Consider the following 13,046-nt stretch of genomic DNA (forward strand, 5'->3'; position numbering starts at 1 on the left):
TGCCCCAAATACCTGCAACTCGGGGCAAAGGACCCTTATGGATAGATCTATGCATTGTCTGAGCCGGAACTGACAGCTTGTCCTGTGTGCATTCAGGAAAACCTGGCCAAGGGCTTCATTTGGCACTTCACCTCCCCACCAGGGACTCTTGTCCTTTTCAGTAAGAAAAAAGATGGAATGCTACACCTCTGCAAAGACTATCAGGCCCTAAACCAGGTGATAGTCTAAAACCGGCATCCTCTGCCCCTAATCTCAGAGTGGCTAGACCACGTGCAGTCTGCCAGAATTTTTACCAAACTGGACCTCTAAGGGGCTTACAACCTAGTGCCCTTTATGGCAGGAGAAGATTGGAAGATTGCCTTTCAAACCTGCTCTGGGCACTTCAAATATTTAGTAATGCCATGTGGTCTGGCTAATACTTCCACAATGTTTCAACACTTGGTGAACGGCGTATTTTAAGACATCTTGGACCAGTATGTAGTTATCTATCTCAGTGACATACTTATGTTTTCGGACAACCCTGAAGAGCATTGTTACCACATTCATTCCATCCTGTTAAGACTACAGAAGCACGGACAGTATGGGAAACTGGAAAACCGTACCTTTGACCAATCCTCCCAGGAATTTTGGGTTATATTCTTACCCCAGAGGGCCTTAAGATGAACTCCCCAGAAAATAAATGCTATCCGCAGCTGGGTAGTGTGTAGGTCCCCCTGGGAGTTACAGCACTTCCTGTGCTTTATGAATGTTTACTGACAATTCATTCCAGGCTTCTCAGGACAAATAGCGCCCATGACTAACCTTCTCTGCAAGGCTATCAAATATGTTTGGATGCCTGAAGCGCACCATCTCTTCAAACAGCTCAAGGATGCTTTCACCTCCACTCCTGTTCTAGCATATCCAGACCCTTCCAAAGCGTTCATAATGGAAGACGATGTATCCAATGAAACCATTGGAGCCGTACTCTCCCAGAGGCATGGGCCACTGAACCTCTGCACATACTCCAGAAAACTCGCCCCTGACAAATGGAATTATGAACTATTAGATAAAGAATTGCCCACAATTAAATCAGCCTTTGACGAGTGGCATCATCAGCTCAACGGAGCCCAATACCCAGGATCACATATGTTGATGAGCAGATACCACTGGGCGCTCCCTGCTAGAAGTGCTTCATCTCTGCCACAACATCTTGGCAGGCCATTTTGGCCACTTTAAGTCTTTCTGCACTATTTTCTGTTTCTTCTGGTGGCCTCATATGTGAGCCAAAGCCCAGAACTTCATTGACTCTGTGACCTGTGTGTGTGCACGAAGACGCTTCGCGCTAAGACCCTCGGCACCCTGTGCCCTGGATATCCCATGTAGACACTGGGCCTCTGTCACACTGGATTTCATAGTGGAACTCCCCAGCTCTGACATCCACACAGTGATCTTGACCATTGTAGACCAACAGACTAAAATGGTACATTTCATCCCCTGTGACTGCCTACCCCCTGCTGAAACAATGGCTCACTTCCTGATGGTGCATGTTATCCATTTTCATGGGCTTCTGGACCATATCAATTTGGACAAAAATTCTTCCAAGCACCTTTCTACTGATCCCTGAGGTGAGTACTGGACGGAGATGCAGTATGTATATGGCTTCCTCAACATGATGTAGCTATCATACATATCAAAGATCTGTGACTGACTATTTCATCATAAAATACTACAATGCCAATGAGGAGGCAACTATGCAGTGGGGAGCTCATGATATGGGACCTGGGGCATCACTGCAACAAAAGGGACAGCAGGTAGCTTTCACGTCAAAGCCATTATCCCTAACAGAATAAAGATATGCTCAAATTGAAATGGAATTTCTTGCAATTGTCCTCACTTGTGAAAAATTCAACCAGTATGCAGAAGCACAGGAAAGCCTTTGAGTATAAAGTGGCCATAAGCCACTAGCGAACACTTTTTTAAAAAGCCACGGCTAGCAGTCCCCAAACACCATCAGCTACTGAAGCTGCAATGCTCTAATTTAGATGTATGCTACCAGAAAGGGACTGAGATGTACATATCTGACTTCTTAACCAGAGCAACCTCGCAGCATGAAAATACTGAAGAAGAATTTGAAATCCTCAGAAGAGACAGAAAGACCTAGAAAGCATTCACTAAATTAGTTATATACTGGTTTCATGGCGGGAGCTAGAAAAGAATCCAAGAACAAACTATATATGACAAAGATGAACAAGTGCTCATGTCCGGCAATGTATCAGGATGACCAGACACAAGGGATGAATCCCCACTGGCCTCCCAGGAACACAGGAACTATCAGGATGAGATGAGCTTACAAGATAATGTCATATATAAAGCAGTTGAATCATAATACTCAGGTGACTGAGAACAGAAACTCTCTACGTTGTGCAGTTTGCAGAATGGCTCCAAACTACGTGTCAGAAACTACCACAGTGACTGTCATAGACCAACCAATTATGTATTTCAACAACCACCATATCACAAACTGTTTAACTTCAGAAAACAGACCCCAGATGACCTGCGGTGAGTTTGTGCAATTTAGCTGGCAATGGGAATTCAGTCATAGCCCGTCATCACCATATAACAGTGAAAAAAAAAGGAAAAAAACAGTGAAAAAAAAAGGAGTACTTGTGGCACCTTAGAGACTAACCAATTTATTTGAGCATAAGCTTTCGTGAGCTACAGCTCACTTCATCGGATTCCATTTCTAAGGTGCCACAAGTACTCCTTTTCTTTTTGCAAATACAGACTAACACGGCTGTTACTCTGAAATATAACAGTGAGTAAGGGTATCTAACCCGTAGGATATCATTCATTTTTTATATATGTAGTTGAATATTTGGTGAATACAGTACTTGTGAATACTGAATATATCAACAGAAATCAGAATCTGTTACCAAATGATTTCCAAACAGAAAAAAGGGCTACATTTGTTGGATAATTTCTTTACAATGAATAATTTTATCAGATTTACTGTCATAGGTTAGCAGTGAATGTGTCAGTATCACATATAAATGTTTCATTATGGTTTATGTCAATAGTTTTATTTTAAATAAGGGTGTATATTTGTTTGAGATTTACAGTTTTAATAACAATGAGGAAGTATTCAAGGGTGGACCATGAATTGCTCATCTCTGTATGCTTGGGACACCTTATTCAGTGCAAACAAAGTTGGAGAGTCCAGGCAATACTGGGGCTAATAGTAGTTAACATCCCTAATGAAAAACCTCAGAAAAGACCTTTTGACTTTTTTTGTGGATTTGCCGACCATAGCACGGCAATTTCTAATTTTCTCTTTACAAAATGATTACGTTTTTTTCAAAAAGCAATGTAAGAAACAGCAGCTGATTTGTGGCTGGCAGTAAATCCTGGGAGCCAAATGATTTTCACAGCATTTGGGCAGCAACTCCCCTCTTCTCCCTCCATGATCAAACACACTGCAAGGTTCACTAAGAACGCACCAAACACTGAGGATAAGAAAGAAACATAACTTTGATGTGGTTTGATTTTGCAAAATTTAAATGACTGGTTTGGGTGTTGCTAATTCAAATGGATTGAACTCAGATCCCATTTTAAATCAATTCCCTTAAGCATCTGCAAGTTCAGAAAAATAGAAGATGGTCACAACTGGAGCTGTTTTGATTTTGTGAAATGTAAACTAAGACTAAGGATTGGTTTGAATCCAAGCCCCATTTATTCAAATTTTTACATTTGAGAGGGCTTGACATTAATGGGCCTTTATCCATTCTATTTACATATGATTGTCTGAGTGAAGTAGTTATGATATACATGGTTTTAAAGGTGATATAAACACCTGAGGTGACTTTTGAACTTTTTTATTAAGTTAGTATAATCGGTGTCTTTTATCTTGTATGTTTTCAGCATAAAGAGAAAAAAATACAGTTGAATCAAGTAGGAGATAGTATGCCAGGCACTGGAACTACTGATCAGATAACAACAGATAATGTTATATTTACTGTTATACAAGCCAATGTTAATTACCAATATCTATTATTGTAGGTTTTAGAAGTTATGTTTAGATTTTAAAGTTCAAAAAAATCTGGACTCAGCTCCACTGGCTTCAATGGAGCCATGCTAATTTACACCTACCAGTGACCTGGCCCAAACTAATTTTACATTATTTTGACTATGAGAATCTTACTCTAAGGCTCTAGGTTTCTTGAAACATTAAAATGAGAAAAATGGAAAGTAGAAGGAAGAAAAAGGAAAAGTTATCATCACCTGGCTGAACAAGTGACATTCCCTTATGCAAACCACATATTTCAGTTTCACTGCCGGCAGTAATACTGGAAAGCAGCCCCTAAGAGGGATTCAAACTGAGTACCTCTTAATTATAAGCAAGATAAGGTGTTGTAAAAAAACAAAGTGAACTTCTGTTACTAAAACACTTTCAACCCCGTTTTCAGGGTTTTTTCCTTGGTAATTTATTATACCATATTTATGAAGACGCCGTATGGCCCTCCTCCCCATAGTATCTGAGCATCTTTGAGAATCTAAGATAATTTATTCTTTAACCTACAAACATCAATTTAAGTAACTATCCATTTGGCTGATAAACTTTTGTTTTGCTGCAGACTCTTTAGTTGATTTGAGGCCGTTACAATCAGTCAACTCTTACAGCCTGACAGTTTTTGCGTTTCAGTTTCCATCAGATGTAATGAACTGAAATTTCTCCACTCCCCTCAACCATGAGTAACAGGTTTCTGATTCCTCATTGCAGAGGAGACTGGAAACAAAGGTCTACACAACTGGGTAGGGTGGACATTGGAATTTCACTTGGATGTCATTATTTTATGGGAGAGCAAAGATTTCTTCTTAAATCAGCCAATGGCACTTCATAGCTGATGACTTTTTGAGCTGGCATTTACAAGGTAACATACCTGAGCACTTTATTTTTAATACACCCGCTTATGCAGAGACTAATGTGCAGCAATTTAGTGAAACCAAACAATACAGTGCACTGTAAAAGAGCACACTAAAGATTAATGTGCATTCATTTAGCCACGAAGAGTAATGAAGAGCCAGAGCTGAAGAGGAGGTGTTGAAAAGGAAAGCGGACCACAAGATATTAATGTTCTGCCCAGCATCATCCCCAAATGACAAGCTGTGGTGGAAGGAAGCCAGACCCAATCCTATTGGGGTATCTAGTATTGTTAACACCATTCTCATCCGTGTCCTTTCCCATCTGAGCTTAGAGTGCACCCAGTGGGATTTTGGCTATCTCCTGCTCAGTGGGGGAAGGGCTCTCTGTGTCCCCACCACTCCTTCCCCACCCACTAAGACAAGATCTGTCTACAAGGGTTTAAAGTAATAGATGAATCCCACAGAAGACTATGGGCCTGATGCTGCTCTCATTTACACTGGTGCAAAACTAGTGTAAATGAGAGAATGGGCCCTTGTGACTGTTCTGTCTAGTGCTGACACAGTGAGCCCTACAGCCAGCATTCTTTACTTTTTTAAGCTTAGGTTTTGCCACTCTTTTGCTTCTTTGCCAAATCATTGGGCCAGATTCTCCACTAGCCTGCATCTTGCATTGTCATTTACACCAAGCAAAATGACTGTGCAAAGTGTGTGTAAGTCATTATCACTCTTATTTCATGGCATTTTATCCCACTTTACATATACTCAGCAGCACTATAAATGACTAGACAGGGTGTAGGGCAGGGCAGAATCTTGCCCTATTGCCTGTTTCATCTTCTCACTTCTTAAGATTTCGTCACTTCTGAGCACATTTTTCACTTCTTCCCAAGGGAAACAAGGTTTTTTCTACTTCAATGTAAATACCTTTTAGTGGAACTGAACATTATTTCCTGAATAATAAGCATCTCAGCTACCCCAGTGACATCTTTGTTTGTTTGGGAATCACTGATTTCTGTGATCTTAATTAAAATCTTATGTTCATGAATATTGCCATTATAGTTTCTTACTATTTTCTTATTCGTTGACTCTTATCCCAACAGGGCATCAATGTCTGGAACCCTGTGCTCCATGAAGCACTGGCAGAATCCATTTTACTAGGATAATTTTTTTTTTTTACATGCTATGATTTGAACACAAATTGTCTCCCAAGGTATAAAAATAGGGTTCCATGCTTAACTATGGGAAGTCGTGCTTGCATTTCCTAGCATACACTGATCACTAGATTGGCCCCAAGAAGGAGTCCTGACTCCTGGCCATGGTGTCACAAGAGACCAAAGAGGCATCACTTGATTTCAGCCTCACCTATAGGCCAGATAGAGCCACAGCTGGAGTGTGCACTGAAGTGCATAGAGCTATTTTCTGTGTGTGTCTGAGTAAATCGAAAATTCTGTTCTTGCTCTGAAGTCAGTGGACTTACTCCACATTTACACCATTGTGAGTACAGTTTGGCCCTAAACATCTAATTGCAGAACAATGGTCCTGATTCTCTGCAGCCACGCACCTCGTGTAGTCATTTACAGCCAGGCAAAGCAGCTGTAAAACACTGCCCTAGTTAGAATTTATACGTGGGTGGCAGCTTTTACATCCACTTCACACTCCCTAGGTCCGATTCACTACTATGTCCTTCCACTTTTAGCCAGTTGTAATTCCATTGAATTCAACGGAACGAGAGTGTCTTAAAACTGATGTAATGTAGTGGTGCATCTGGTCCACTTTGTAACTGTACCAATCACTGCACAAGTGGAGAATCCATCAGACACAGGACTGGCCCTAGAAACCGATCATATCAGAAGTTGCATGGGGCACCAACATGGAAGGGGGCAAACAGAAATGCCAACTCTGCCACTTCTGAGCACACGGTGGAACACGATAGATTAACTAGAACTACACGTACCACAGGAGCAGGATGCCCAATTTGACATACCGTAGATATCTTGTTCAAATAGCTAAACAAGCCTAAAGTATATTTATCTAAAACATTTAACCGGTTTGAGCTGACACAAAAATTAGATGGTATTTGCCTTCTCCACATACAGATGTATTGACATTAATTACAGGTACTGGCACAGAGTAAATTAATGTCCTATGGGCAGGAAGTCCAGGTTTTTTTCTTTTCTTTATTCCATTTTCCAGGGCTTCTGAACCATGAAGATGTAAACAACTTATTACCAACTCTTCAGATGTGATTTCATCAGACATCCTGGATGTCTCGATAGGGATCATATACCGTGCGTGGTATAATAGAAAGGCTAGCATATTGATCTAATGACTAACACTTGCGCATTTGGCCACCATCTGGAATTCAGTCCAAAAATCTATTAGAATAAAGTTGGAAAGTGTAATAAAATATTCCATTAAGTACCTCCATTAGGAACCTGTGTTCTTAACATTACATGGGACTGTTATTAAAAACAGTTGTACTAATAGCACTTAATGAAATGTAAAAGGGAGACAAGGTGCAATGCAGTAACATGCAGAGAGTTATAACTGACAGCATTATGATTAGGGAGAATGTGTTTTCATTTATAATTGTAAGCAGAGATTTTGAAAAAAGCCTAAGAGAATTAGATGCCCACTTCCCACTGAAATTCAGCCCCTAACTTCCTTAGACTCCTTTGACTATCTCAGCCATAAGAAATTACATCGAATCAATATCCCAATTGGTCAGGCAGAAAGGCTCCAGACTGGCCTGTGAGAGGTCACCAGTTTGAGTCCCTCCAGACATGCTGGAGACAATAGTTCTCCTGGAAACTTCCTCTCTCCTACAGTTTACCTGTCTTCTCTCCACTTCCATACACCCTCATCTGCATGTTTTTCCTCCAGCCACCTGCAAGCTAGACACACCCTTGTGACTTTTCCTCTCCCCCTAAACACATCACACATGTGATCTTTCAGCTGTGCCCCCCTCCCCTGCGCACTCTCTCTTCGGTGCAATAGGCCTCCCAGCCCATCCCACACAATGAACACACAAACACATGCATGCACATGGAAAGAGTGGGTACATGGTGTTGACTTCTGGCTCGGTCTGCCAGCTCCATTCTTCCAAACTAGCAGGAGATTGAAAATGATAAGAATCAAGCTTGAATATGCTCTCAGAGCAGGAATATCATCAAATACACTCCTCTGCAGGCTCATAAAAACAGAGCAAACAGATACTACAGATAACTGTTGCAATGTTTATGTTATACCTGTCAGGTGTATAACCATACCTGTGATCCTGAACAATACAATGGGCAGGCTTTTGCACGTTGGCTTTTGCCTTTAAAACAGGGTTTTAAAGACTGCCAAAGCCCTAAATTTGAAGTTTGATGGGTTTTTCCCCCTAAATAAAAGGAGTAAATTTTAAAATGGAAGATTTAAAAGGCACAAAGCAGGAGCCCAGAAATGTTGGTGTTGTCTCTTTAAATATAAATTAATTCACATTTTTAAATGATAAATTATTAATATTGGAGGTAACAACTGTGGAAAAGATTCACAGGTCCACATCTGTGATCAATACATTAGCAGCTCCTGACAGATTTCTATTAACACAGAACATACAGGGCCACAGTTAACACTCTGTTGCACCACTTTTAGCTGTTGTAATTCCAATGATGTGAAAGGAGTTAAGCTGGAGTAAAACTGGAGTAACACATTTGAGATTGCATCCCACAAACATAATCACCCCAGTTCTCCTTTCCCTTAAACTGGTGTTAGGCTGCTTGAGTTCAGTGGAATTACTCCTGATTCAGACTGGAGTAGGTGAGAGCAGATTCATACCTAATTTCTACTTTCAAATCTTGGCAGCAGAAATCAGCCTTTGATGGGCTCTGGAAGCCTGGAAGATACATCTAGATGCACACAACTGGAAAATCTGAAGTGTTTGGATTCAGAGTGCAGGGTTTGGACCAATCTTCAATATAATCAGGATAAAGCATGGATAAAAACAGCTCAAATCTCCCCAGGAAGGTGCATAATGCCTGTTGTCTCTGCAGCATGGAGAAGTTCTCACTGTACGTGCTCACAGAGTACCTGTCTTTTAGGGCTATAGGTCTCTTCGTATCACAAAAAAGAATATTCACATCATGAGGCACCAAATTGTTTCTAAAGCAAGGAGGGTCCCCCATGCTGAAATGTTGCATCCTCTTCAGGGCTAAGGAAGAACTGGTTTTCACCAGAGAGGAAACTGGTATCATTTACAGTAACTAGAAACTTATAAGGTGACCTGCCTCTCATTCAAAAAACCACCAAGGGACTCAAAAGATCTTTGACTATTTTTTCAGGATCTGCTGTTAATGGGACAGGAATTGTTCTACTGCCATTCATGTTATGTCCTTTATTAGACAGAACCTTTAGAAAAATAATACTCCTCCCAAAATGCAAACATGCTTGGTCAGTCCCTGAGAAAAAAAGAGCATCCTCTGTTTATCTATGCATCTGCTAAAATCGCCAAAACCCCACCTTCTCAGTCCATGTGAAACAATCTGGGAGCAAAGCCAAAGTTTCCTGCTATATAAGACCCAGACAGTGCAGGTGAACTACTTCTCCTGACCAACATCTGACTCAGTATCCTTGTGCCAAACTCCACTCAGGATGGGGTTTGGCCAGGGGATATGGGTCTCCATATGGGCCTTTATGTTAGGTATCTGCTGTGCCCAACAAGGTAAGAACCCATTCACGTTTCATTTTGCTCTGAGAAAAGAAAAGAAACGAAAAGAAAAAGTCTAATTTAATTGGCTCTATACTGATATATTTTAAAGTTTTATTTCTTTTACTTTGCAATCCTTCTAAATGGTTGCATTTAAATGAGATTTCTTTGTGTCTTTTTATTTTTGTACCATTTCCATTAAATATTTAATGTTTGTGTATTAACTGGACTAATTTAATCATCTTGCCTCAAGCCAATACAATTAACAACATTTGGATGAAGATAGCTTTGAAGATCAAAACAAAATAATAACTATCCATCTCTTGAAATTTCGTGATTTCACTATCAGTTTAAAATGTTTTAAAACATTTTATTTTTGGTGAGTTTTCCACTAGGATTGTTGTTAAATCCTACATTTTTATGTAACCATAAATGTAAAAATTACCCTATACTTGATCAGACCCATGGTCCATCAATTCCAGAATCCTGTTAATCATACTCTCCAGTACCAGATGCTTCAGAGGAAGGTGCAAGAAACCCTGCAATAGACAGTCATGGGGTAACCTGCACCCAAAGAAAGTTTTCCTCCTCACTCCCAATAGTTAGAGGTGGTCTCAAGCTCTGAAACATGGGGGTTTATATCCTTTTCAAATTATTTATATGCCTGTTAGTATCTGTTATTATAACTCTAGTTATTCTTGTGATCCATATAAGCTCTTGGATTCAGCGATATTGTGGTGATGAGTTCCCCCGCCTAACTGTATGTTGTTGAATTTGCCACTTTTCATCTGGGTTTCAAATTTGCCACTTATATTTGCCAATTTATATTGATTCTTCCCTTGGTTTTTTTTGTATAATCAGACAGGGTGAACGGAAGTACCTGATCTACCTTCTCTCTGTCATTCATTATTTTGTATGCTTTGTTATTATGATAATGTTAAATTAATTATAACTAATCTCAAAAGCCCTTACTCATGTGAGGAGTCCTATTAAATGTAAAGATTACTTGCATGAGTAATTACTTGCAGAATTGCTCCTATTCGTATATCATAATTGTTGCCACTTCTTGATAAATGTTCCCATAATCCTTTGTGCTAATGTAAATTTTCTCTTTCTTGTTTACCATTCTCTAAACACTGACAAGTTCAAATATAATCATTTTCAGTGATTTTTGTTTTTCATAAAAGTAAGGCCAGGTAGCAAATTAAGTCAGGCATAAAATAGAGCAGGCAAGAATTGTACAAGCTTTCACTGAGAGTTCTGCACCTCAGCACTGATCCTTTGCTATTCTGGCCCAGGGCCTCTTCTGGGCAGAGAAAGTTATTTCTACTGGATAATGATAACCTGACAGGTGGCCAGGGCCAGCCCACAACATTTTGGCACCTGAGGCGGGGAGCTCAAATGACACCCCTATGCCCCCTCTTTTGGGCCAAAACTTTGAAAGGTCTCAATTCTGCCTTCTTCCTGTTCTACTCCTCTCATGGTACTGCTCTGCTACCTACCCCAATAAAGGAGAACTAACAACTTAAAATGCCTTGTTCAAAAATTTTAACACCTAGCTTTCAAACGCCTGAACAGCAAATGTAACTTTTCTTGTCTGCATAGTAAACACTGGCATTTTTATCTGTTTGAATAATCAAAGTGGTGATTTCCATGCCTTCTTGGTTGCAAAGATTTGAACTGCTTCTTGAAGGTCCACAGTCTGGGCCAGCTCATGCTCTATTAAGATGGTTGCAAGGCCGACCAGCCTATCCTGTGTCATTGTGGAGCATAGATGTGTTTTTATTAACTTCAGTTTGGAGAAACTGTGTTCTCCACTGGCAACTGTTGCAGGAAGCGTTAGAAGCATGTGCAGAGCAACAAAAGCATTTGGAAAGAGGGTGGTCATCTTATTTGTGCACATATATTCCAGAACAGCCTTTGGAGTTGATCCTGCTGAAATGTATCTTGAAAGGGCTTTCAGTTCATCACCTAAATCACTTGCATCAATATTGTACATGTTATCACATGTCAACACTGTCTCTAGTGCCCTGCATTGCTAGTGTAGGTCTTCTTCAGGTATAGTGAGGAGTTTTGGAATATCATACAACATCCCAAACATACTGCTGTGTTCCTTGAGCTGCATGAAACGTTCTTCAACTGACTGTATTGCACAATCTAGCACCTGATTAAAGAATTCAACTTGGAATTGTTGTTTGGGGTCTCTTATGAGATTATGCCATGCCTCGTAATCAAAATTTCTTCTTCGGTGACTCCTGTATTCTTGAATGGGTGGGAAAATAGCTTTAGTGTCAAGTTCCTCTGCCAACTTCTGTGCACTCTTCAGAACGTTTTGAAATCCCTCATCTGACCGGTAAGACTGTAGGTATGATTTTGCTTTGTCTAGTTGTTCCATTGTTCCAGATATATCAAGGTCAACACCTTGGAATCTCTTGCTTACAACATTTATTTCAAACAGTATGCCACAACACTAAGCCACATAGAAATTTGAAGTTATGTATGTTTCTGCTGATTCCATTTCCCTCTGCCTCTGTTCTCCCACGACAGTTGCTGTCATTGCATTATCCTCCATAATGACAACTATGGCATCATCTATCTTCCCAATTTGGTGTTTGATAGGCTTTATCGCCTCCACTCGACTTTCCCGTCGTGTGGCACTCAGTGCTTCTGTGTCAGAGAGGATGTTCCCAGATGTTGCTTCAAAATTTGCCACTGATGAGTTGATGCAAAGAAAAATACATAGATGCTTTGAATTACATTAAAAAATTCAGTAGCCTCACTAGAAACTGATGCTGTATCACTGACCACCAAGTTCAATGAATGAGAACTGCATGGGACAAAAAAAAGCTTGAAGGTTTAACTCTCGGATCCATGTTTGCACTCCTCTGTTCTTTCCTCTTATGTTGGCACCATTATTGTAGCCCTGACCTCTCATGTCAGCTATCGCAATTCCCGTATCTTCCAGCTTTTTAAGAAGCACATTTGTCATACCAGCTCCTGTAGTATCATCAATGTCAATAAATTCTAGAAAATGCTCTCTGACAGTCACCATTGCAGGGACATTTTCATTAGGTTCTGTTGTTGTTACAAAACACACCATTAAAGTCATTTGTTCCGTATGGCTGATGTCAGGCGTGCAGCCCAGAATAACAGAATAATATCTTGCTGACTTCAGATCTGCCACAATCTTCTGTTTGACTTTTGTTGCCAGTAACTGTATGATCTTATTTTGAATTGTTTTTCCAAGGTAGTGGTGTGTGTACATTTCTTGGGTGGTGACTCTTCCTAGATGCTCCTGGAGTACAGCATCAAACTCGGCCATCAGCTCCACAATTTTAGGGAAGTTTCCATTGTTTGGCACATACAGCTGATCTGAAGTGCCACGCAGTGCTAGGTTTTGGGTAGCAAGCACTCTCACAATAGCAATGAGCCTTTTCAGAACATTTTGCCAGTAAAGGGACTT

At 40.3% G+C, this 13,046-nt stretch overlaps 1 protein-coding gene across 1 annotated transcript in view; it reads left to right on the forward strand.

The window, feature by feature from the left end:
- The first annotated feature begins 792 nt into the window (after nt 1–792).
- Nucleotides 793–13,046, forward strand: part of LOC144266511 (mucin-2-like) — a 65,189-nt gene continuing 52,935 nt past the window's right edge. The window contains exon 1 of the mRNA XM_077819945.1: nt 793–1,165. Coding sequence (XP_077676071.1) covers nt 793–1,165 — 373 coding nt within the window. The remainder of the gene's footprint in view (nt 1,166–13,046) is intronic.

The sequence above is a fragment of the Eretmochelys imbricata genome, chromosome 6 (assembly GCF_965152235.1).
Source record: "Eretmochelys imbricata isolate rEreImb1 chromosome 6, rEreImb1.hap1, whole genome shotgun sequence".
NCBI classification, from domain to species: domain Eukaryota; kingdom Metazoa; phylum Chordata; order Testudines; family Cheloniidae; genus Eretmochelys; species Eretmochelys imbricata.